Here is a 27,225-nt window from a genome sequence, read left to right on the forward strand (position 1 = left end):
AAGAGACTTCTTAATGGAAGCATTAGGACCCTTCTGATCATTTTATGTAAAATTCTCTGCCATGCACTTGTATATTCTTCACAGTCTGTTGCTCTCAGAGGATGGACTCATTACTGCCTAAAGCTAGTTTACAAATCCATGTTTATGAAAACATCTTACTAAACCTACTACGATTTTAGATGGGCAGAAAAAATTTGCTTTAGCTATCAACAAAAAGTTAATTGCAGTGAACCGTAAATGTATATACACAACAGTCATAATTAGCAGATAAATGGATGACAAATCTTAATGTATTACTAGTCGTCGCATAAAATGATCTCAATCTGTATGCCAATATAAAAGATACTGAAATAGGCACTTAAATCCTTTTCCATTATTCACACATTACAAATTATTATTGAAATGTAAATAAGAAATTTGTTATTTACAAATGATTGCTAGATAGAATCCTCAATATTGCAGTAATGAAAGTTTGTTTATGCATCTTAACTGAACCCCTCGGTCTATCTCATTGTTATCCATTTCTGTATACGTATGAAAGAACAGATTGATATCTCCTGGGAGAATAAAAGAATAGCTGCTGCACATTTGAGCGAGATCTAGCAATCCATGAAGTTCCCCGAAGTTGGTGATCTGTTGAACACATGAAAAGGCTAATATCATGAGTGCATCTTGCTATAAAATAGATACAACAAAGTGAACATACCATGTCAGAATAGATTCCAAGGAAAAAAAAGAGCCAAGAAAAACCCAATGATGACTGACGTCCTACAGTATGTTCCTTGGAGAAAAAGGATCGCATCTAATACAGGAATTACTAAATCAGCAATGGAAATAAGTTGGCTTATGCAGTAAAGAAAGTTGTGCAACCCCCCAAGGAAAAGATAGGATACCTAGATATTATAACTTTAAGCTAGCAACTTGATCAAGCACAGCGTGCTGTTTGGTTCGGAAGTCCTTTAAATTTGAGAGGTTTACCTTAATCAATGCCGTTATCACAAGCCTCAAAGTGGGTCTCCATCATGTTTTCTTTGTTATTTACACACCCGAGCTGGGCCTCCATCTCGGGGTCCTTACTACTATTTACAAGCTCGAGGTGACTTTTAATGTTTAGGTTGCCCGTACAGCTATTTACAGCATCCACGTTAGGGAACTGAGCCAATCCATTCTCGTTACCACCATCAAATGGGTCAGAAAGAGCAGCACTTTCAGAAGTATAATCCAAAGAACTACAGGTGCTTCTGCATGAAAGTCTGTCATCTTCTGACAGTCCAGACTTTTCTTGCAGCAGTGGCCCATGTCTGTTAATATTAAATGTATTTACACTGCCAAAAAAAAAAATCACAGTTCAATATAAGTATCAAACAGAAAATAAGCCACTAGATAAAGAGAGATGAACCTAAACAAATAACAGCAGCTGATAAGGGACGTAAAATAAATTAGAACCATTGTAGCAAATAGATTAGATAACCCTAAACTTCCCCAAATAAAGATGTAGGCAAACATAAATTAAGTTAATAATCGGCGGAATTATTTGTAAGAAGAAGCATGTACTAAATGAACAAATTGTACTTCGAGATGCCAACTTGAAGAAACTCAGCAAATGCAACAGAAAGAAGATTCAAATTGAAGGGAAGAGAACACGAAAGTGATTTTTAAGTAAAGCCAATATAATATCTCTGCTATCCTTAACATGAATGAAGCTAATCTGCCACTCCTTATCGGTGAAGTATAGAGTCCAGGGCCAACATGTTCAAACCATCTTAAGATGATTCTCCAAACATACCCTCAATAGTTGCTATCCTAACATGTGGAGCAATATTTGTTGAAACAAGGCTTATGTCAAAGTTGGAACATTTTGAAATTATAATAAATAGGCTAAAACATCACAACTTACCCAAATCCAATATTTAACTTCCTTAAATCTTCCATTTCAAAGTAGAAATGTAAATAAATGTATGGCTTCGATATTTTCAGAAGTTCATATATATTAATACGTCCTACTAAGGAAAGTTCTATTTGTGGTATACATCAATCCTAGATGTTACTTTATGGGCGTGATATAAACAATCGTACCTTTAAATTACAAAGGCATCTAGATATGTCCCTAATGCTAATATCCTTAACATGTAGTAAACTTGTCTTCTAAGTTTGCCTTCTTATATTGTGTCAGATCCTTATCCATGCTAAACATAATAAAATTAAGCAACTTCAAATTTTGAATCTCTCTTCTTGTGTATGATGCTTAAAGCACAATTAAGAATTTGAGAAGCTAGTGTAAGAGCAAAAATAAAATACGAAAAAATATACTTGCTGGTGAACTGAGAAGGAAATATACAATCACAAGACCAGGGCGTGAACCTTGCTTGTTGAAATCTGGATGTTTGGATATAATCAAAAACAGGAATGAGATTCTTTGACTTTGCTTCTACCATGCGACTTGGAATCCTTTCTATCTCTACTTCCCCGCAAATTGTACTAAAATTTTCTCCCTTGGCAGTCTCATTCGCCATGACTTGGAAGCATATCTGCAAGTAATTAATATGTTAAGGCATTCTAAATATATGAGAACAAAAATTAATTCACACAAGAACCATTTTTCAATGAACATGACATGAAAGTACCCCAGATTTTGACCAAAGTGGAACCTGCATAGCATGCATCTGCAACTCAATCTCAGATATATACAAGTGATGATTCTCTTCAGCACTAAGCTTTACTTTTGTGTCGGTACAACGATCAGATGGATAGATACTGGTTCCATTCCTAGTGACTTTCTGAACAATTTTAGTGCGTTCTCCATAACCATGATCACCATATATATCAACACTATTGTCATGGTCTCTTCTGTTTCTTTTATGACATAAATCCCATTTTTGAAGTGCTTCGACAACAAACCTTGTATCAGTTTCTTTTGATGAAACATGGGACAAAGCACCTAGCCCGGATATATCAATGCCAGAACCATGAATGAGTGAGCGGTGCAGTACATAGTTTATAATACTGCCAGAAGGGGAGAATACAAGTAAGTAGTATTTTGGCCACAATGAAATATCATCTGAATGCAAATGGTCACCCCCGCAGTTGTGGAAGGCTGATGCAATAGCCCCAGATATAGGGCTGACTACACCTGTAGCTAATGCTGCAGCACCACGTACAGCACCTTTTAAACCATTATTCCCATTCCTTATTCTGCTTACAACAGATAGTGTGACTGGGGAACTAGATGCAAAAGAGCTCTTCTCATTTATCTTTGAAGAGGATGGTGTCTGAGCAAAATGATTAGATGACTTAGCAGTCAAATCCACTAGAAAATTGTTATTTGTGAATCCGTTCTCACTGCACTGGAAGTTTGCAATCCCTCCATAAGGAGATATTGTGAATAAGTGACTAGTTCCCCTTGAGGAACTGATCATTATCCATTGACTATCACTACTAAAACTGATGTCTTTTATGACCTGATATATAAAAAAAATCAGAATTATTACAAATCAGCAAATGTTGTTCAAGAAGAAGGTAATCAATTTGGTAAGTATATATACCGCATTGGTGATGCCGCGTTGCAACCTGTAGAGATGAATATATGCCCCATTGGCATCTGACCCTGATGAGTTTCCTTGTGTAGAAGGCATAATTCGGAACACATTGATGTTCCGACCATGAATAGAAGCTGTCACAAGTAAAGTCCCACTAGGATCGAAGCACAAGGCAGAAATAGGACTAGTATGAGCCCTAAACTGGACGACAACAGATTTAGAAACAACATCCCGAACTATGACCTGCATTTGTAAAGAGAGGAAGTCATTGGTCAGAATGTGAACAAAAAAGTTTAGGGTTCAACCATGTGTGTGAAAATTTTATTCCATTATAGTAGCTCAATAATGTCATTAATATCAACCATAATATGGGATTTTCAAGCTCAAAGAAACATAATCAGCACAAAATTCTAAGCGTAGGACACACAGCACTAGACATAAGAACTCAGGCGAAGTTTGTACCATTCCAACGTTTTCACTGTCCTGGGCATACCCATTAATGGCCCCAACAGTGTTCAGGCCAGAATTCCCAAGTTTTGTAGAACCATTGTTGTTAGGCCGGAATTCCGAGCAGTACTTTGACAGCTTCTTATATCCAATATCTCCAAGTGTCACTATGCCAGCAGCCAATTGCTTGCTTGACTCCTTTGCATAGTGTGCAACGAGACTGCCGTTTGAAGCAGACAATGGTAGGCCAGTAAAAGGACTTAAAATTTGAGGGCTTACTCGACCAGTATTTGAGATTTCAACTGGACTTCCACTATATGCCAACCACCTAGTACCCACAGCAAGTGGTCCGTATCCTATACTCCCAGAACCAGAAATTGGTGCCACTATAGGGTTAGTAAGAATAGTATATTCTCTCTCCAACGTTGCAGCATCAAAACAGTGAATCTGCAGAAATTTCATCATACATATCATCGTTGGAAAAATATCATACATATCATTATTGGAAATTTCATTATACATCTCCAAATACCATCGTTGGAAAATATATCATCATACATACCTGGGAAGCTTGAGAAACAGCCACAACCCGAGGACTGCACCTTACTGAGTAAACAGCTGATCGGAACTTCAAGTCATGAACATACTCATGGGTTCTTAAGGAATAAAAACGAACAAAAGTAGGAAACAGGTTTTCACTGCTGGGGTCTTGACAATTGCCAATAGTTCCATTGCAAGGAGAGCCAAATATATCGTAACTGTTTCCACTTCCATTAAATGATCCATCGCAAACGACAATTAGCAAAGGTCGAACATCAGCAAATCTATCCTCAAATCTCTTTGACACAATTGGATTCTTTTGCATTTGCATGAAAGAAACAAGACCGTCATGTCTGGATACTAGTTGTCTTACATCATCAGCCTTCTCAACGTCCCAAACCTGGAAGCCTGACCTGTAAGACAACAACATAATTTGCCGAAGCACATCACCTTCAGATTCTAATTTGTCAAACCCAGCCCAATGCACCTGTTAACCAAACATCAAAACTGAGTCAAAATGTGAATCAACTAGTAGATCAAATTCAAACTTCTTGTAGGTAATGCAAAAGACACATCAAATCATTATAGATTATGAAGCTAGCCCCATTTTTCATTTGAAAACTGCAGATAGAGCATCTTAACGGTGGTATGATTCATTGTTGACTAAATCAACAGTTCACATAACCAATTTGAAAACCTACACCATGATGCAACCTTGGTAGATATATAAAGCAAAAGAAAACCATGACAGGATCAAAGAAGATTCAAAAAATAATAATAATAATAAACTAGATTAAAATATTGTCGGTCTTTTACATGCTGAAGAACTTCTTTTATGTTTACTTACTCCCTTATACATGACTGGAATGAGAAATAATCTCCGGTAAAAGGATGTTAGCAGAGAAAATCATCAGCACCATTGCATCTGAGTCTCACATTAAGTACAATACAAAATAATGAAACTGTAGTGAATATAAATTGAGCAGGTGCACTGTTCAAGAAGCATTACACACATCAATATAAAACACTGCTGGGATGGAGGGAGAGGGTCATTGCTAAACAACGAAAAAAAAGAAATAACACATAATGCCAGTAAAATAAGAAAAGACAAAGAAACATCATATGCCTTTACATTCATAAACTTCAAAAGATCACCCATCCATGAGTACTAATAGTCTTGCCAGAATATACTAGGATGAATTGTAAGGTTCATCAGTGAAATGCTTGCCGTCTTTTTCACCATCAGTACAACAATATATTTGATTTAATATGGAGCCTTCTGAAACCTATATTGCTTGTGCAATCCACTGTTGTATATTGTTACTCCACAATCTTCTTACACCTCTTGCACAAATGGTGTCAATAATCTTACACCTCTTACACATGTTGCACTTGCTTTGAAATAACTGAAGCAGTAAGAACTCTCCAGTTGAAATGCAGAATATACATGCAAGCACTGAAATGATAATTGGCCATATGCCCACAATTTCTATAGACAACAGTGCTTATTTCTTATCAGGAACTTGATATCTAATACCTTTGGCAAGGGAATTTGAACTCTATAGCCCCAAATTAGCATCTTTTTCATGCATGAATTCTTAATTTATTCTTACTAGATCATCGATTGAACTATTTCCAAAGGCATTAACTATATTAGTGCCAACAAGATTTCCACTACAAGAATTGCAAACAGAGATGACCCAATCTAAAACAAAAAACTAACCGCCTTAAAGAGAAATAGAACCTCCAAATCTCAACTAAATTCCCAAATTTAACAATATAGAATGCATCGGAATACCTGATCAAAACATCCATCATCCTCGTGGTTGGTGATTGAGGACACGATCGATGCCCCGGCCGAGCGCAAGGTGGAAGCAGCCGTAGACGCACCTGAGGACATAATCCGCATATAATTTGACAGCGAGCGGACGGAGAAGAGCCCATTATTGCCTCTTCCATCACCTCGCAGGGGTTTCTGGACATCGTTCCTCATCCCCTAACTCCCCAAACTCCTGAAAGAACCCAAAGGACAAATTGATGATAATAACCCTAGTTTTTCTTCCTCTTCGTCCAATCGAGTAGCTTCGGAGCATAACACCAGGCTGTTTCTTTGGTACCTTCTTCCAACAAGAAACAGCCCAAACCCTTCCTCTAGGTGACCAACATCTCCATCTCCGTCAAAGAACCACAAGATCGGATCAAAATGAAATCCTTCGCCTGCAAGGCCGATTCTTGATCCGAAAATCGAACTGGGTCGATAAAAAATCGCAGCCTTTTGGGTTTGTTCGGACGAATTCGATCGAAAGGCTTAGGAGGGAGAGCTCCCAGGCCGCCGTATGTATAATCTGGTGGATTGGGGCAAAAGGAGGAAATCTTTTATTCGACGAGAGAGGAGAGTGGCGACGAAAGGATTGCTTGTGATATGATAATGAAATAATGAAAAAAGGAGAAGGGAAATAAGATGAGAAGACACGGATTGATTTCTTCCTCCCCAAGTCAAAATAATAGCTTTGACAATTGGGTAAAAACAAACAATGGCCTGGATAAAATAAAAGTCAGATCTTACGAGTTTTTAACTTAAACTAGAATCTGTTCACCATTTTTATCGTTAATTATTCTTTTTTTTTTCTTTCTTTAAAAAAAAACAATTCAGATTAAAATAAATTAAATTCTATTTAATATAATAAATTTCAAAAAAAAAATAATTAATTTATTTTAAATTGAAAAGAATTAGTTTGGTTAAAAGCTCTGAATTTTAACCGCCCAGGTCTCTAATAATTCCCAATAGGTCAATTACTAAACAGTGATATTCTGTGAAAATTCCCATAGTTTAATTTATGTTTCGAAAGTCATAATTTGGTCCAGATCTTCGTGTCACGTATGAAACGACGTATCTAAGCCTACTTTGACCTTTTTGGCAAGAAAAAGGTAGTTAGTGCTCGGTCTCAACTCGAGCTTGGATCTACGCTAAGCCTAATCCAATCTGGCTCGATGAGCACCCCTAATTATGATACTCCGCTAGATCTTATTAAAACTTCGTCACAACCAATCCATTAATGGGCAACATTTGGGTGGCATATTTTTATCAAAGAATTTAGGCCTATGATAACTTAGATCATCCGCCATCACCATACGTCACGCCATGGAGATAGTTTAGGTTCGCACAGAAACCTTTATGCGGATGTCCGAATTATAATAGAGATTGGACGGTGAGTTGAAGACAAAAGGAATCCAAAGGCTCCACACGACACCCCAACTCCCCCATCTCCATGTGTTGTATACTCCGTGAAGCTTAGGCTACAAGAGTCAGGCTTGTGTTGCTGTCAGGACTAAGCATGAGTCATTAAAAGCTCGAAGAAAGACAATTAGAAGACAAGCTCATCTAATTATTCCTTTGGAGTAGTACGTCCCTTCCTTGATATCTCTTTACAATCTTTTTTTGTTAGGAAGAAAAGGATCTATTGTTCTCTTCTGGTGCTACGAGTCATTGTTGCATATTTTCTACTGTTTACTGTCTATATCCACATCAATATTTGCCGACTCAAATATAGAGCTTGAGATCATGAGAGTGGAGATCAGGTCACCCACCTTATTCGATAGGACCACAGTTGAAGAATTATATCATTATTGTTATTGTTATTGTATATTATTAATGTCTTATTGTTATTATTATTGAGTCCAGCCCCATTGGATTTGGATCATACCCTTCTCTAGGGATTAGGGAAAGCTTAAAGTGAGTTGGGCTTAGGGCTTGAGCATAAGTTGGGCTTTGATGGGCTTGAGCATCAATTGTACTGCGATTGCAATAATGTATATGCATATAATAAACCAACCAACAGCAGCTCCGTTGACCTCCCTGCATCACATCTCCCAAAATCGGTACGCCTAATTATGACTAGCCGTAAATAATTTCCTAGTTGCTCATTAATGACGCGATTGGTATGAGGCTCTACCTAATAACATAATATGGAATCAAAATCGAAGGTCTTTAAGACAATCTACTTCGGCACATGTATACTCTATTGCGTTGAAATTTCGATTGTGCATATGCATGGCAACTTGATATTATTAAACTATTATATGTAACGATCGCAGAGCTAACGTCCGATTAATGTTTGGACTTTCGGAAAGCTTAGGCAACAACGGATGCACTCTTATTAACTTTAATTAAGTTAAGCCAACGGAATGGATTAATTACAAAATAAAGATCTAGCTAATACAACAACAACAACCAATCAACAGTTGCCGCGTGTACCCTGATTGTAGAACATTGCTGCATTTTGAGGCTGCAGAGGATCGAATACATGATTAATTAGCGACCGATGCATTATTGGACCTATCATATTTGTTGACAATAGCCTCGTGATTGCTTGCTCTCAATATCTCATGCATTGCACCTGGACCCGGAGGATACCTTAGAATGGTCGATATAAGAACTACAATTGCAGCAAAGAAAGCAACAACGTACTACTTATAACTAGGTTTTCTTCTTCTCTCATTAAGCTTGGCCAAAACACTGTTACACAATTCCTACGGCTACCATCCAATCCGGTATCTGTCCGACATCGGCTTCGGGTGCGGCATTCTGTGACGGCATTCTCGGCCTCGGCCGAGGACCCTTGTCTCTGGTATCCCCACTAATTTTAGGATCTACGACCAACTTGAACGGTAGTGCAACCCAATCCACACCATTTGTAGCGAACCCAACTGTTGTCCTTCCTTCTATAACCTCTATGTTTGAAAGGAATAACAGTGGGTGCAAATTTGCTTCCGATCCCACATACTGCTTTCGATCTGGCGGCGGATGGGAGTGGCGGACTCATCATCGATTCCGGCACGACGATTACCCATCTGAATGATCAAGCCTATCAGTTAGTGAAGCAAGAGTTCATCTCTCAGTTGTCCAATCTGCAACAGGTACAAGTATCCGGTGGACCCGACCACTGCTGCTTAGTGCCGGTCGGGGCCACGTCGGTGTCGATGCCGACGATCGTGTTCAACTTTGACGGCGCAGATATGAGACTGCCGGCGACCGACTACCTCTGTTTGGATTCTGTTAATAGAATATTGTTGTGCTTAATGATGAATAGTATGACAGGGATGTCCATATTCGGCAACTACCAGAACATGCACATACTCTGCGGATCTGGCTAATGGAGTCCTCTCGATCGTTCGAGCCGACTCAGTGCAATAAGATTGAAACAATATGTACTTTTATTTTGAGGACAAAACAGATGCAGCTCGGTTGCAGAAATTTCCTCCGTTGAATTGCTTGGTAGCTGCCAACTGATTCGCTCAATCAAATCCCTACAGTAATGGCTTCTGCTAATCTGTTATTCAATGGCGAATCTTCCATCTATCATTGTGCACGTCCAGGACATGCACAGGGATAAGATTATGGTTAAATATAATTATACAATATATCTAGTTATATCTGCGTATATAAATTTGATAAGATTTGATGAGAATGTTCAAACTTCGTAACCCTTGTAACCCCTGTGATGTTTTCATATACCATTCAAGTCGAAACCCATCTCAAACGTTCGAACATTTCAAAATCACAGACATGCCGGCGACAAAACTCTTCTATATCATTTTCTTGTATGTTATATCTCAACACACTGCGAACTTTGTACAAACTGTATCATGTGGCAGCGTCTTAATTGTTCCTTAGCGTTCCACATTGTAAAAATGCGAATAGCTTTCTAACTTCAGTTTGAGAGTGGTTAATTAGATTCTCACTGCTTATCAAAGTCCACTTGGTTCTCTTATGCAATATGCATGCCCCATGCACGTCACATTAGATAGCTGCAAATCGAATCGTTCGCTATCACAAAGAAACTCTAGCCTACAGATTTATTGTGACCCCCGATGATCAGCTCGCAAGCATCTTTACAAAGAATTAACCTCCTGTTCACATGCTTTGACTTTTTAAAATCCAAAGTACGTCAAGCTCTGTCTTCGTTGGATGTTGAGGGTATGGGTATAAAACCAGCACCATGCGCTAACCACATCAACCTTTACTGTTATTATAAACAACATATGCTGTTACTATAAACATCCTCTACTGTTATGGTAAATAATTATAACGAATACTCTTATTATCATACCTTATAGAGCATGAATAGAAGATATTGAATAAGTGATTTGTAACCTCTCTATTCTTTCCATACATCGTAAACACCGTTATAAATATAGAAGTATAGCAAAATTTGCAATGGCACTTATTCCGTACGTGAGTATTTGATTGAGTCCGAGTTGATCTCTTGATCTGTTGTCCTTCAAAAAGATATATATGTTCTTAAAGGACAGTAGTTTTCTTTTTTCCCTGCACGCGAGGCTCTACGTGAGGTTGTATCTTTTTTACCGGTGGAGTAGCTATTGAGGAGGTGTTATTCTTTATTCTTCTGATTCAAGCCTTGCATATGGCAACAGATGCAATTCAGAACCTCTATATACATGACCCATTATATTCCATTGGAGAACCATCAAAGCATTAATCCGAACGTCGCGTGTACTTACGCAGATCATGCAAACCATCAACATTAATATATTCCTCCATTAAGAACAAAAAGATATGTGTATGTCCCACAATTACGTAGCTACGTGTTATAGTTCCTGATGCCATATTTTTATTTTGTTTCAATGAAACAGAGCAATACATCTTTTGTAAAAATAAAATAAAAAAACAACACGCTGGCACCTGATTGGTTCTAATTAAGTCATTTTTTATTTTTTTAAATTAATAAATACTACCTTAAATTTATTCGCAAATATTAAATTACTTTTGCTCCAGATTAGAAATAATATTTAAATTATTTTACACATAGACCTAATTATTTTGTATATTTGATGTAATTTAAGTTATTTAAAACTCTCATCTTTTCTACCAGTTATCTATCTCATATATACAAATTAAATATTTATATTTAATCTTTTCACCTACCCGGCCATCTACTCGCTCCTATAATCTATCACCTGTCTATCTCATTTATTATTTAAGTATATAATACATACCTATAAAAAATGAGAATGATTGAACTTAAATTTATATATCAAATCAAATCAAAGATACCTGAGTTGATCTTTACTTTTTATTTATAATTTTATCTTTAACTTTATATCACTAGAAATCTTATTCAGTTTATAATTAAACATCAAATTACTCTACTATTGATTAGAGATATAATTTTAAGAGAAATATAATTGAATAAGTACTCTAGATATTTTATCTAAACCGAAAATCAAACGAGGTCTTTTCTTTGGTCCCTCTCGTGCTTCAAGAAAATTAACCAAGAGGGCACTTATATATAAGTTGGATATTATCTATCTTAAACTTGAAGCAGTAATTTAGTTCAGTGAATTTAAAGATTTTAAACTCTACCTATTAATGAGTTAGAAACTCCTAGATGAAGACCAGGTGTCAGATCATGATAATTCAATTATAATTTGCATCTCAACATTGTCTTGTGCTTGCTGCGAGATGCACAACATTGAATGACTCTCTTAAGCAGCTTGTTCAAAGATAGTGGGGCAGTAGAGAGTTAGACCACAGTTAACTGATAGCTTTAGATTGCCATTCTAATGGAATAATATCTCAATTAACAGAAATACTTTTCAGGATTAATGCCTTTATAGCTATCTCAAAAGAAGATCTATTGTTCTCTCCAGGATTGCATTGCAAAGTACAATAGTAAGTTCTAGGAGTCATTATTGCTCATTTGCTATTGTTTACACAATCAATATTGTGTTCACTCCATTGTTGCTGATACAATCAATATTGTCTAAGTCAATATAACACTTGATATGATGAGGGAAATTCAAGATCTAGTAAGTGGCCTTACTGGATAAGACCACAAGAGAAGAATTACAGTATCATTATTATTATCGTTATTATACTATTATTATTCCTCTTTTTGTTGTTATCATTATTCATATTGTTGTTGCATTCCAAAATTATTATTACTACCCTTGTTATCTTTTCTTTTCGCTTGTTCAGTTGTATACAATAGTGAGGTCTATGCCCATTCGAATTGCATCCGTACTCGTTGCTAGGGAAAGCTTAAGTGTGTTGTGGTTGAAACAGTCAACCCATTTGATAATGAGTCATGCTTGAGTACAAAGTTTTGCTTGATGCGTCCTGAATAGTGAGGTGATGACAACTTTGATATAATATAGTCAATATAAATAGGTCAATACTTACTATTGCAGCAAGGCAGGAACAGAGGTGGAATCTATAGCGTACCCTATCTTTACTCTCGAACTGTGGAGAACTTTAGAATATTAGACAACTTTCCTATAGAAAAATACAATATTATTAACAATCATTCCCCACGATTACAATAATGTTCATGTATATGTAAGCCAGTTAACAGCTTGTTAACTTCATTCTATATATATGGCATTACTTCAGTCCCCGCAAAGTAAGGCCTAAGCATGGAAAAGTTCTGCCAAAATCTCTCTACCTAATTTAGATTAAGAGTGCATAATTACCTAATTCCTCATTAGGAATCTTATAAAACATGAGGCTTGAGGTCAATGAGAAACTTTTCCTAACGCGAGAGGCCATACCTAATCTTCCATGAGCAAATAAACTAGCCAAATTGTATATCCCAATTGCCCACGGCTTGATAAGTTTAATTTAATTGCGACATCAACAAAAATTCTTTAAGACAATCAACGTCTGCACATTTATGTATACTTTATTGCACTGAGATTTGGATTATACAGTTGCATAACCCACTTTGATATTCTTTATATTATAACTTAAGAATAGAAAAAACATAACGTAACGACCGGAAGGATAAGATCCACTTTAGAAATTTAGGCAGCGGTGGATGAACTTTTATTATGTTTGAGCTTAGCCAACAGAACGTATGCATACCCCAACCATATAAACTATGCGTATAAGAGCTGAAAAGTTATTAATTAACCACGACAACCAATCAAAAGTAGCAGAGTAGTCTTATTGTAGAAAATTTCTTGAGTCAACTCAAATAAACTCTGATAGAATTAGTAAGAACTTTTCTCTATGATTAAGAAGGTTATAAGATCGACTATTATCTCAAATAGTTATTGTGGATAAAATTATTTGCTGACTTGATTGTTTGGCTTAACGATTCGACTTGGTTAATTGTTTATCAATGAGATTAATTTAAAAAAGTAGCTCGGGACCATCTCTTCTTCACATAGACAGATTAATCCTCTATCAATCTCGACTTGATTGTGAAGGGCCGGGATGTTGAGGGGACCGGCAAGCTGTGTATCGAGATGTAGATTGCCTCTACCATACAGATTTTATGATGCAAAGGTATCAAGTGGCGTTCGATAATGCTGCACATGTTGGTACCCCATGGTGACAGTCCATCAAGCCACCTTCCTTCTTGTCTGACAACTATGTCAAGAGACCAATCCTCCCTAGACCACTCCACAGCCACAAGTCATATGACTGACTCTGGAACCGAGCTAGGTGAGACTCAAACCAGATGATTCCTTTGCAGCAGTCCAGGCCTACTACGTCACAAGAGCTATGCAGATGGTCAATGGTGAACCTTGCTAGCAAAAGCCTAGGTTCTTAGATTGGGCCTTCGAGGTAGTTTAGTTAAGGATAATGCGTAAAGTGCCCTTAACACATTTAGAGTTTAGTTAAGGAAATGTTTCACTCTTCTCTCCAAGCTTGCAACTGTAAATATTACTCATGTTCGTAAGGATGGAAATCGGGTTGCCGATTGGAGGGCTAACTAAAGAAGAGTTGCCTCCTGGGGTTTATTTTTGGGCTTGAGAACCTTTTTCCAACTGACTTGTTAAACCTATGGGTTTTTGACACTTTCATTGCCTCCTTGTACAACAAGAACCTAATCTACGCTGATTTAAGCTCTTCACTCCCCTCCTCCCAAAAAACAAAAAAAAAAAAAACATCATCAATTGGACCTATTCCTTCGTTGACAATCTTATAATCGCTTGGCCATGTACTTGTTGCACTATATCCTTAGAATGGTCATCCGATCGATTATCTTTATATATACACTAAACTTGTAGCAAAGAAGACAACTACTCATAGCAAAGAAAAAACTGAACATTCCAAATAGCTAGGTTTTCTTCTCTCCTAAACCATGGGCAACACACTGCTTCAACTCCTAATGCTCCTTATGGTCTTCTTCCTCCCTCTGAGCTGCTCTACTTTCACCGGCACCCGCGTCGAGCTCACCTATATCGACTCGAAGGGCAATTTCAACAAGTCAGAGCTCATCCAACGTGCGTTAGCGCGAGACAAAATCCATTTAGCCAGCTTCACCGCATCTCTATCCTCGACCGATGCATCCGCCCTGATCCACTGGGGATCGGCATCGTACATCATGGACTTTGCTATCGGCACGCCGGGCCAAGTGAGCTCGGTTTTAGTCGCTACCGGCAGCGATCTCATCTGGACCCAATGCCAACCCTGCAGTAGATGCTTCCCTCAGTCCACCCCAATCTACGATCCTGCTAAATCATCGACCTTCAAGAAGCTTCCATGCGACGGTGCGCTATGTCAAGCCCTTCCGGACCCTTCATGCAACCCGGACTGCAGCTACTCGTACTCCTACCTCACCGGCAGCTCGACTCGGGGCGTACTCGCTTCCGAGACCTTCACCCTAGGGTCTACCGATCCAGTGTCGATCCCTGATATCGGCTTCGGCTGCAGCACTCTTAATATCGGGCCTCAAGATAGCTCGTCCGGCATTCTCGGCCTCGGCCGGGGACCCTTGTCGCTGGTGTCTCAGTTGGACGTCGGAAAATTCTCTTACTGCCTAACTTCCTATCTCGACAACAGCACAAGCCCACTTCTTTTAGGATCTACGGCGAACTTGAATGGTATTGCAACCCAATCCACCCCATTCGTGACGAACCCAACTATTCCTTACTTGTCCTCTTTCTATTACCTCTCCTTGAAAGGGATAACAGTTGGTAAAACCTTGGTACCCATTTCCAAAACAGCATTCCAACTAAATGCAGATGGGAGTGGCGGGTTCATCATCGACTCCACCACGACCATTACTTACCTGATTGAGGAAGCGTATCAGTTGGTGAAGCAAGAATTCATCTCCCAGATGACTTTTCCACCAGTCGAGGTAACCGGCGCCCTGGACATCTGCTTCGAGATCCCTCCTTCCACCTCGTCTGTAAGTGTGCCGAAGTTGGTGTTCCACTTCGAGGGCGCAGATATGGAATTGCCTGCCGCTAACTACTTTATTTTTTATGAGACATACTTGTGCTTAATGATGAATAGTTTGAAAGGGGCATCCATATTTGGCAACTTCCAACAGCAGAACATGCACATACTCTACGATCTGGCTAATGGAGCGCTCTCTTTCGAACCGGCCGAGTGCAACAAGCTCTGAGAGATCTTGTTCATCGTCTTGTTCTGTTGATCTTTTAAATTTCCTTTTCTGTTTCTGTTGTTCCTCTCTCATGGCTCATGCCTTACACCTGGACATGCTTGCGTGCGTTGCATCATGAAGTAGCTCGTGTGTATTATACTAGTATTGCTATCTAAATAATGAAGGCCCCGGGTCACGGAGGCCTACGACGACATAGTTGGCTTGTTTGTTGTATGTACCAAGTATGCTTTTTTTTTAAATTAATAAGATTGGCGAGTGGATCTCTCTCTCTCTCTCTCTCTCTCTCTCTCTCTCTGAGCATACAATCACAGATTTAATAGTATCAGAATCATGTATTCCATAATAAATCTGATCAGTGAGGAAATCATACAGTTATTTCAACTATGGAGAAAATCAGTTGAATATAAAATATAAAAATTACTCTTATTTAATAGTTTAAATTTTTAGAGCAGTTGGTAAGTTCTTAAAGAGCTACGATACATTTTATAGTTTAGGAGATTTTGTGAAAAAATGTGATAATTCAGGAAGTCGTTGTGAAAAATTATGATAGTTTAGAAGGTATAAAAAGAATTATCTATTTAGATTATGCAAGTGATTTCGACAAACAAAGATATACTATTAGATGTATATTCATACTTGTGAGAAGACCGATGTATTGGAGGTCTACCTTACAATCAATGATCATTTTATCAACTACAAAGGTGGAGGCTATGTGGTTGATTGGTTTGATAGGTGAGAAGTGGAGGTGTATTGTGATAATCAAAGTAGGATTTTCTTTTTAGCAAAAAATCAAATTCATCAAGATAAGACAGTGTATATTGACGTCCAAAGGAAACTTTTGAAGGAATGTGACATTTCTCTTTGTAAGATTGGGACTACACGTAATCCTATAAATATGCTGACAAAAGTAGTGGCAATGGTCTAGTTCCAATAATGTTTGGACTTAATCAATATCATATTTATTTTAATTTTTTAGATTTAGTGTATTAAGATGTAAATTTATAGATGGTACATGTTTTAGAGTTTTCAATTATTTTGCAGTGGTAGTGATTTTGGTTGAAATTTAAGAATTTTCATCAAGGCGGAGAATTATTATTCCTTTGGCTCAACTTTGACTAGACACAAAAATGTGTTCAAATGCATTGGGGCAGCCATTTGAACGCCCCGTAAGATTTCTCCTCCATAAGTCACGCTTATAAATACCATGAAAATGGGCTTTAGGGCATTCAATTAAGGGGCTTTTGAGAGAGAAGTTCTTATTATATTGGGATGAGATTGGAGGCTTAAAAATATTTGTATTTTGCATCTCCACTGGTCAATTAAAATTTACATCACCTGTAGATGTTAACACATCACCGTACTACATAAAATTCATCTCTCAAATTTTCTTCTTTATGGTTTGCATATATAGATGATTATTTTGCGTGATTAGTTGCTCTCTACGTTTAGTATTGTAATTGAGTTTTTCCTATATTAGTTTGCTATTAGTTTTACTAATATATGGTTAATATTATCCATTGCTTGCTACTTTATTTATTCTTGTTGTGGATTATGGGATTGCTTCGGTGTCTCCCACTGTCTTGGTTACAACACTAAGAGCTATACGCATAGCCCTACTCCAAGTTGAACAGTTATCTCCAATTAAAGTATATATGAAAGACAAGGTTTGTACCAGAATTGTCTGAACTGTGGAGATAGTATGGATTGGATGAATCATTTAGAGTTGTACATATGACTCATTCGAAACTCATTATCTCTGAAGGGATTTGTCAGATTGAAGATTAATCTAACGTGGCCATGGAGAAAACCGTGGCATAAAAGAGAGATGATAATTGGAGAAATTTGGAGAAAGTGGTTACATGACAGAGAAACTGCCACCATGTAAAGTCGTAGCACAAATATAGCCTAATGCATCAAAAATGATTTAACTGTTATCGATTTTATAATTGCTATAATTCTCTATACTATAAGTTCACCACCTTTGCCGGTTGGTCTAAGCATATATATCCAACACAACTACTTCAGTACTGGATATGATAATATTCGGTAAGTTTCTTGGTATATCTCGGAAATTTCTTTTCCTTCTATTTAATGAGCACATTAATAAAAGGAGATAAATCAGTTAAGAAAGTCAGAATACTATACCATTAATTTAAGCACAAGAGGCTACATATGTCTATAAATTCCTCTCTGGCTCAACGTTTAGCCAATTAATTATGGCATCGCCGATTAAGCCCACAGCCTATGTTAACATGTTTGCCAATAAATTAAGAAAGCCTTAATGCATTTATTAAATAGATGTCTTGGATAAACATTCTTTGTCAATTACAAAACCAAAGTCTAATTAGGAACCTTAACAGAGTCGAGGATAAGGCTAAACCATAGCACACGGCATTTGGGAGTATGACCATGTCTACCTAGATAATGCACTCCTCGTTCAACAATAACATATAATTTTTGAACAACGACAATAACATATCATTAATTGTTTAAGTTGTGTTCTTGTTGTACTTTAAACCGTGATCAGCTTCTTCTATATAAGTAGTAGTTGCAGGAAAGAACTCAACAAAGAATTCGCTAGCCCCTAAACCAGAGCTTAAACATGGCGAAAACTATGCCACTTCTAGCTATTCTATCGCTCTTCTTCTTCCCCATAAGCTTCTCTTCTTTTAGTGGCACCCGCATCGAACTCTCCTACATTGACTCCAAGAACAACTTCACCACGTCACAACTTATCAGTCGTGCAGTGAAGCGTGACAAGCTTCGCTTCGCCAGCCTCTTCTCCGTCTCCCGTGCAGCCACCGACATCAACGTTCCAATCCACTGGGGAAGGGCATCTTACTCTAGCGAGTTCGCGATTGGCACGCCAGCACAAAACATCACGGTGTTGGTCGACACCGGCAGCGACCTAATCTGGACGCAATGCAAGTCCTGCACCACTTGCTTCTCTCAGCCCACACCACCTTATGATCCCACTAAATCATCGACATACAAGAGTCTCTCATGCAACAGCACCCTATGCCAAGCCCTAGCAAAGTCTTCATGCGCCCCTGACTGCGAATATTCCTATAAATACGGCGACGGTAGCACGACGAAAGGCAATCTCGCTACCGAGACCTTCACCTTCGGGTCCACCGATCCCGTCGAGATCCCTAATATCGGGTTCGGGTGCGGCATTAACAACAGTAATGCAATGGATAACTCCTCCGGCATTCTCGGCCTCAGTCGGGGGCCCTTGTCGCTGGTATCCCAATTGGATGTGGGAAAATTCTCCTATTGTTTGACTTCCTATAGCAATGATAGCACCAGCCCACTTCTCCTTGGATCTTTGGCTACATTGAGTGGTAATTCAAACCAATCCATGCCATTTGTAAAGAACCCTACTGTTTTCCCATTCTCCAGCTTCTATTACCTCCCCTTACAAGGGATCACAGTAGGTAATAATTTGCTGCCAATCTCGGAAACGGCGTTCAAACTGACGGCGAACGGGACTGGCGGATTCATCATCGATTCAGGCACTACTATCACCTACTTAACTGACGAAGTGTATCAATTGGTCAAGAAAGAAGTAATATCTCAGATAGAACTGGAAGTATTAGAATTACGCGATGCCGCCGTCGACCTGTGCTTCATGATACCAATTGGCACCACGTCGGTGATGGTGCCGAAAATAATATTCCATTTTGATGGTGCAGATATGGAATTACCAGGAAAGAATAACTTCGCTATCGTAGACCCTTTGGGTTTAACGTTGTGTTTTATGATGAACAGCATGGAAGGGATATCCGTATTTGGCAACTTTCAGCAGCAAAACATGCACATACTCTACGATCTGGCTAACGGAGTGCTGTCGTTCGAGCCGGCTGACTGCAACAATCTTTGAGAGTTGCGTAGTTGTTTGTCATCTGGTGCTGTTGCTCTTCTCTCTCTCTCTCTCTCTCTCTCTCTCTCTCTCTCTATAGAGTGGTCGCTTTCTCATGGTTTGCATGAGTGACAACGTGAAGCTCACGTATCCGTTAATCGTAATGGACGTTGCATAAATGATAAAGGCCGGTTTTGTGGTCTTTCCTTCGCTTGTATTTTATATTTTCGTAATAAAAGAGTGTTTCAAATTTATTTTGTCTCAACGTACATAGGGTACAGAGAGAGAGAGAGAGAGAGAGAGAGAGTTTTGCAATGCCTGTCCTTTTAAGTACATTATACAAACGAACATCTAAGCAAACTCAGCATGTACTAGAATATGCCCATGTAAAGTACATATGTATGGCTTTTGCTATTCACTTATTTGTATCGTACGTGAAGAATTAGCTAGAAACTTCAAGAGCACTACTATTATGTAAAATGAAATACTATTTTTTTTTCCTTCGTTCGAATAGGATGAGTTCGACCATCTCTGAGAGTTGTCTGCTAGCTTGTTTATTATGTGGTGCTGTTACCATTCTTTCTTGCTGTTGCTTTCTCTCCATGCCTTGCATCGTTAAAGATTAGCTCAAATTAAAAAATTGTTAGAACGGGCTGACAATGTTAGACCGAATTTGTTGCATATTGTTGGCATTCTGAATTTTTTATTTCAGCATTTAAACAATGTCTACCTCCTTTCACTGAAATGGAGGCGTTCCAATAATATTCGAATATTCAATAATCCAAGAGCATAAAAGGAGCTAGTGTTCATATTTAATTTGAATGAGTTTTTAACAATGCACAGGCATTTGAACGTTATCTATTTGTTCGAACGGTATGCGAAATGGATTTATGGTAGATATAGATGTTTGAATGCCATCAACCTGTTTGAATGGTCCGCGAATTTCTTCTCCTCTAAGTCATGCCTATAAAAACTCTTATTAAGTTTTAAGGCAAGTTAGATAAAAAGTGAGACGATTTTACAAGATGAGAGGGTTTTATTAGATAGCACTCATTTATTATTGAAAATGCATATCACCCGTGGACATAGATATATTGTTAAGCCACATAAATCTTGTCTTTCATTTTTTGTTATAATTTATATATTTTTAGAGTTCTTATTTGTGATTAGTTGGGTGTTAAAAGTTCTCGACATCTAATATCTTCATTGAGAATTTCTCATTTGATATTAATATTAGCTTAGTTAATATTTAATTTATTTTAATTAATTTATTATTCTTATTGAATTGTGTTTTCGATGATTGTGAATAGCTTCAACTACCACTTAACCTTTGGGATTATTGCACAATATTACATGTGTGACAATATGAAGCCCACGTCTCCATTCCAACGGACGTTGCATAAAAGGATGAAGGCTTTTGTGGTCTTTTCCTTTCATGTATTTTATATTTTGGTAGTACAAGAGAATGCTTCCTAATATATATATATATATGTCCATATGTGTATCTATACTCTATAGGTTGGGTTTTGGAGTTAGTTGAGGATGAACATTTTATTATGATTAATCAATCTTCAAATTGATTTCTTAACGACCTTGTATGCCCTGTGTGAATATTCATAAGATCTTAGTCCGATTGGAAGACAGAGCCAAAGGTAAACGCTAGCACACAGCAATTGGACCCTAGCACACCACAAGACAACACACAGCAAAGGTAAGAAAATCATTGCTTGGTGGTTACTTGCTGTACGTTGACTAGCTAAAATGATCATTCTTCTATATAAGTACTACTTTGTTGCAAGGAAGAATCATCACAAAAAGATCATCATATTCCAAAAGTTAACCATGGGAAAAATAGCACTATGCTTAGTGATTCTGATGCTCTTCTTCCTCCAACTGAGCTGCTCTTCTTTTAATGGCACGCGTTTGGAGCTGAAGTACATCTACTCAAACGGCAATCTCACCAAGTCGGAGCTCATCCACCGTGCCCTGACGGGCGACAAACACCGGATAGCAAGCTTGCGGTCTGCGTCTTCAGCATCGACAACCGGCGCCAATTTACCGATCCACTGGGGGAATAGTGCTTACATCACCGACTTTGCGATCGGCACGCCGGCCCAAAGCATATCAGTGCTCGTCGATACCGGTAGTGATCTCATCTGGACCCAGTGCAAGTTTTGAACCACATGTTTCTCTCAGTCCACACCACCCTATGATCCCTCTCTATCATCCACTTACAAGAATCTCCCATGCGACAACACTCTATGCACAGCACTCCCAAAATATTCTTGCAGCCCGGACTGCACTTACCTCTACAGTTACGTCGGAGGTACGTCGACTGAAGGCTATCTTGCAACGGAGACCTTCATCTTGGGCTCCGATGCTGTCCCTGGCATGGCCTTTGGGTGTGGCATAGTCAACAGTGATGCACCGGACAACTCCTCTGGCATTCTCGGCCTAAGCCGGGGAGACTTATCGCTGGTCTCTCAGTTGGGTGTGGGGAGGTTCTCCTATTGCCTCACTTCCTATGGAGATCGCAGCACCAGCCCACTTCTCCTCGGATCTCTGGCGAACTTGAGCAGCAGCGCTATCCAATCTACCCCACTCGTGGAGAACCCAATTGCTCCCTACTCATCCTTCTATTACCTCTCATTGGGAGGGATAACCATCGGTAATACATTGCTGCCGATCTCAAGCACGGCTTTCGAGCTGGCGGCGGATGGAAGCGGCGGACTCATCATCGATTCCGGCACGACGATCACCTATTTGATTGATGAAGCCTATCAGTTGGTGAAGCAAGAATTCATCACCCAATGTCGGATCTACAGCCGATCCAAGTATCCGGCGGGCTCGACCTCTGCTTCTCGGTGCCGGTCGGGACCACGTCGTTGTCGGTGCCGAGGATGGTGTTCAACTTTGAGGGTGCAGAAATGAGACTGCCGGGGAACAACTACTTCATTTTGGATTCTGATAATGGATTGTTGTGCTTAATGATGAATAGTATGGAAGGGATATCCATATTTGGCAACTACCAGCAGCAGAACATGCACATACTCTACGATGTGGACAACGGACTGCTGTCTTTCGAGCCGGCCGAATGCAACCAGCTTTGAATTAAACGTTTTAGCTCATCATCTCGATTGATAGTCTGGTTTTGAATTTTCTCATGGCTTGCGTCTGACAATAAAGTAGAAGCTTATGCATCCCAACCAATCGACGTCGCATTAAAATTAAAGGCATTGTACGTGCGCGTGTTCTTTGGGCTTGCGGTCCTTTTCTTTTTTCCTGTCAAAGTCTTATGTGTTTCATTTCTTAATTTGTGAATAAAGTCATTGCTTTTTCAGTGTGTGTGTGTGTGTGTGTGTGTCTCTCTCTCTCTCTCTCTCTCTCTCTCTATATATATATATATATAGAGAGATATAGAGAGAGAGAGAGAGAGAGAGAGAGAGAGAGAGCATCTTTTGAACACTAACCAGTTGCCATCTAGGTCAAAAATAAGAGAAAAATTAAACGCAACATATATAGCTTGTCAACTAAGTAGGGCAAGATATGGTGTAATCCGCATTACAACTGACGTTTTATAAAAGATTGACCATATATATATGCACATATATTGGACCAAAATTTTATATTAAAACTTCGAGAAAATATTTAGGACCCGTTTAACCATTCAATGTGCCTTGCGATTTAAAGAAACCTATTGGAAGGCGAAAGAAAAGAATCTCCTTTTCCTCTCTCCTAGTTGGTGTTTCATTTTTATGATCCAATGGCGGCATAACTAATGGATAATAAATGTTGAATATTTTTCTAACATATAACATAAAGTTAATAGTCCAACTTAGGCAATGAGTTCTGCGGCTGAACCAGATCAAGCGATTGACTAATAAACAGTTCGAAATGGTTGGTATCCAAACGAGCTACTAAAATTCTGGTTCACCTACAAATCTAAAAAACAGAAATATAAATCAAATTCTGATCGATGTATGTTGAGAACAAATTCTTTTAAATGCTGATATACTAGAATTCTTCAGTCAAATGGAACACCATAACACTGTTTGCTTCGAACTACTTCGAAGACCAACTGGATTAATTGTTTAGAATGTCATTATATCCAGCACACTGTTCGTTGGCGCACATCTCTTTTCAAGTCGTGCATATATGATACTAACGTTTGCACCTCTCAGCACCAAAATTTAATTGATACCGACACGCTTGAAAAATAAAGAAAATGCTAAATAACCAATTGCCATAAGACATGTACAGCACGAAAACTTATATAATTTCTAATGAAAAAAAAAAAGAACATAAACTCTCCAAAGAGTGACCGTAGTTCTCACAGATGAGACCTTGTCATTAGATTTTTGCACACTGAATTCTCCTACGCAGAGAAATGACCAAACTAATCATCTTTAGAAAAGTAAGATGTATCTATCTATTAATTTCTTCCTAATAGTATTCTCTCTCAATACCCAGCAATCAAGCATGGCCCAAATTCTACCGCTCTTTGTTCTCCTCCTCCGCTTAGCCCTTCTAGCCATGTCTACACGGGATGGAATCCGAATTGAGCTCGCGTACATAGACTCCAAGAGCGACTTCACCACGACGGAGCTCATCCGGCGAGCAGTGGACCGGAGCACGGTACGCACCGGTCGCCTGCTCAGCCAGATTGCTTCTTCCCAGAGCTCTACGGATAACGTCAATTCTCCGGTTCACGTGAGTACGGCTTCGTACCTGATGGAGCTCGCCATCGGCACGCCAGCCCTGAACTTCACTGCGATCGTCGACACGGGCAGCGACCTCATCTGGACCCAATGCCAACCTTGCGTTAAATGCTTCCCCCAGCCCTCACCCTTATACAACCCTTCTAAATCTTCCACGTTCTCCAAAATCCAATGTAACAGTACCTTATGCCAAGCCCTCCCTAGATCATCATGCTCACAGGATTGCAAGTACTTGTATACCTACGGCGACGGCAGCTCGACGCAAGGTTATCTCGCAACCGAGACTTTTACGTTCGGATCCACCAGTCCGGTCTCCGTCCCTGGTATCGGTTTCGGTTGCGGAACCCAAAATATCGGCACCACCGATAATTCGTCCGGCCTCGTGGGATTGGGGAGGGGGGCCTTATCATTGGTATCTCAATTGGGTATATCAAAGTTCTCTTATTGCTTCACTTCGTTTGGTGATCCTACCACTAGCCCGCTTCTCCTTGGGTCGTTGGCTAACTTCAGTGGTGCTGCAACTAAGTCTACAAAGTTCGTCAAAAACCCTACTGCTGATCCGATGAGCTCCTTCTATTACCTCTCTTTGCAAGGGATAACGGTAGGGAAGAAACTTCTTTCTATCCCACCAAGTGTGTTTCAATTGAATCAACATGGAAGTGGTGGGCTAATAATAGATTCCGGAACAACTATCACAGCCTTGGAGGAGATGGCGTTCATCCCATTTATGCTGGCATTCCGGTCTCAGGTGAATCTGTCAGTGGCCGATGGGTCTAGTCTAGGGCTAAAACTTTGCTTCTCGGTGCCGGCCGGGCTGACGGCCGTCGAGATACCAAAGGTTATATTCCACTTCGATGGCGCCGACATGGAATTGCCGCCGGAGAACTTGATGGTGGAAGATCCGACTGCTAGGTTGCTGTGCTTGTTTATGGTGGGGACGAGAGGGATGTCGATATTTGGGAATTTCCAGCAGCAAAACATGCACATATTGTATGATCTCGATAAGGAAGTGCTAAAGTTTGAGCCAACTCAATGCAACAAGCTCTGAAATTTTCAATAATTGTACCCTCTTCTGTGGTGCATTTGTTTGATCTCATGCCTAATTTGTTATGGAAGCTATCACTTTACGTTCAATTTATTTAGTTAGCGGAGATTTGGAGAATTTGATTATGTTTATGTCCAGTAAATTTTATTCCCTCATTCTACGTTAAAAATAAATACAATTCTTCCCTCCCGACGCGGTAGATAAATTATACATAACGAGGACGTCCTATACGGACTCGATCGTCTGGGAACCTCGCTGCAGGAATATGCTACACACATTTGGGGAGCATATCCGTTGATAGCGTATTTTACGTAGCCACATACGTAATTAAATAAATTTAGAATGATATTTAGTTAAACAAAGGCTTCTAGACCAGTATAATCAATAATTTAATTCTCTAAGATAATGTGGACATATTGCTCTAGCGTGATCACTGTGACAACATGTAACGTATACTTAAAAAAAAAAAAAGAAGAAGAAGAAGAAAGAATGAACACCGACAGAGCCCACTATTGAAAACAATGTGATTATCTAAAACAAAATTATATGAAAGAAAAGGTTGGCTAATAATTAATGTCCACCGCAATCTGCGAGGATATGAGTTCGAATTATATGATAGCTAGCTAGAGGAGACTTTCTTAGTGGCAACTAATAATTCGCTATGAAATCATTGGATTTGGAAGTGACATAGCAACTCATTTCTAGATTCTAGCAATAATTAATCACATCAACACCAGAGTTAATCACGCTCCGGCGTGCCAATTCAAAAGGAGTATTGTCAACTTCGAGATTGATTCTTATGCTTAATTCCTTAGAAATACCGCGAAAACCGATTCAGTTGACGTTGTAATGGATTTAGAAAATGGAAGCCGTGAAAAGAAATAATAGCAACTTCTTATCAACGGTTCCTCATGAACAGCAAATTAATCCAGTACTGCTCCTCTATATTTATTCACAACCATTCTCTTGGATTTGCATCTCGCTGAAATTATAAGCATGTCAACAGAGTATTTGCTCTTAATGTTCTAACTCCTTTTTCTTCTACGTCTTTCATATATAGACAAAAATCTAACTCTAATCACTAATATTTCTCTTATAATCCAATAGTTAAAATTGTACAATTCTATAAAAACTAACCAAAAGTATCAGTAATTAATATGATATGTAGGGTCATAAAAACTTTTAGTTTGTAAGAGTAAACTACTCCTCCTTTATTTCTCTCTCCTAAGTGGCACACTTTTTGTGAAAAATAATAAAAATTATTTTATTTACTTATTTGTAGGTTAGTTGAAGTAGCAAATTAGACGAGTGGGCAGAAGATTTACAACCCAATTTTTCTGCTATTTTTGATTTATACCCTATCTTTGTCATGTTTATAATTTGGAATTTATATTTTATAAATATTTAATTAAACAAAGGGCTCAAGTTGTAAATATTGAAACAAATCACATGAAAAAAAAAAGCTCTTCATATATTTAAGGTAAAATAAAAATAACACCATATATTTTGATCAAATTATAAATAAAGTCTGTTATTATTATTTTATAAATATGGTCCTCTATTTACTAAAAAATTATATCAAGTCGCACCGTACCATTAGAATCAACATGAATCAAATCCAGACTTGCTATAGTGTGGCTTGGTATTTATTTTTACAGCAAAGGAAGGATTACAATAAAATAGAGGTATTTGTTTA

The 27,225-nt window shown here is 38.6% G+C and overlaps 5 protein-coding genes across 6 annotated transcripts; 4 read left to right on the plus strand and 1 right to left on the minus strand.

Annotated features, from left to right (window-relative positions):
- Window positions 1-328: 328 nt before the first annotated feature.
- LOC140762485 (autophagy-related protein 18f-like) lies at window positions 329-6,963 on the minus strand. Of its 2 annotated transcripts, XM_073100323.1 has the most exons (8): window positions 6,322-6,961; window positions 4,546-5,010; window positions 3,999-4,430; window positions 3,543-3,779; window positions 2,625-3,458; window positions 2,362-2,528; window positions 979-1,325; window positions 329-633 (listed from the first exon to the last, which is right to left on the minus strand). In XM_073100323.1, exons 1-7 carry the CDS (start codon window positions 6,514-6,516, stop codon window positions 980-982), a joined length of 2,676 nt encoding a protein of 891 aa, XP_072956424.1. In that variant the 5' UTR covers window positions 6,517-6,961; the 3' UTR covers window positions 329-633; window position 979. The 2 variants fall into 2 exon arrangements, with proteins under 2 accessions (XP_072956424.1, XP_072956425.1); XM_073100324.1 differs by lacking the exon at window positions 329-633 and having other exon boundaries at window positions 1,190-1,325; window positions 2,339-2,528; window positions 6,322-6,963.
- A 7,630-nt stretch (window positions 6,964-14,593) lies between these two features.
- Window positions 14,594-16,099, plus strand: LOC140763553 (aspartic proteinase nepenthesin-1-like). Its single transcript, XM_073101797.1, has one exon. It carries the CDS (start codon window positions 14,636-14,638, stop codon window positions 15,902-15,904), a length of 1,269 nt encoding a protein of 422 aa, XP_072957898.1. The 5' UTR covers window positions 14,594-14,635; the 3' UTR covers window positions 15,905-16,099.
- A 2,407-nt stretch (window positions 16,100-18,506) lies between these two features.
- On the plus strand, window positions 18,507-19,787 carry LOC140762063 (aspartic proteinase nepenthesin-1-like). Its single transcript, XM_073099668.1, has one exon. It carries the CDS (start codon window positions 18,507-18,509, stop codon window positions 19,785-19,787), a length of 1,281 nt encoding a protein of 426 aa, XP_072955769.1.
- A 1,821-nt stretch (window positions 19,788-21,608) lies between these two features.
- On the plus strand, window positions 21,609-22,697 carry LOC140762064 (aspartic proteinase nepenthesin-2-like). Its single transcript, XM_073099669.1, has 2 exons — window positions 21,609-21,937; window positions 22,058-22,697. Exons 1-2 carry the CDS (start codon window positions 21,609-21,611, stop codon window positions 22,695-22,697), a joined length of 969 nt encoding a protein of 322 aa, XP_072955770.1.
- A 1,707-nt stretch (window positions 22,698-24,404) lies between these two features.
- On the plus strand, window positions 24,405-25,588 carry LOC140763660 (aspartic proteinase nepenthesin-1-like). Its single transcript, XM_073101944.1, has one exon. The coding sequence runs from the start codon at window positions 24,498-24,500 to the stop codon at window positions 25,530-25,532; it is 1,035 nt and encodes a 344-aa protein (XP_072958045.1). The 5' UTR covers window positions 24,405-24,497; the 3' UTR covers window positions 25,533-25,588.
- Window positions 25,589-27,225: the final 1,637 nt, after the last annotated feature.

The sequence above is a fragment of the Typha angustifolia genome, chromosome 7, assembly GCF_048772165.1.
Source record: "Typha angustifolia cultivar Huaian chromosome 7, ASM4877216v1, whole genome shotgun sequence".
Taxonomy (NCBI): Eukaryota; Viridiplantae; Streptophyta; class Magnoliopsida; order Poales; family Typhaceae; genus Typha; species Typha angustifolia.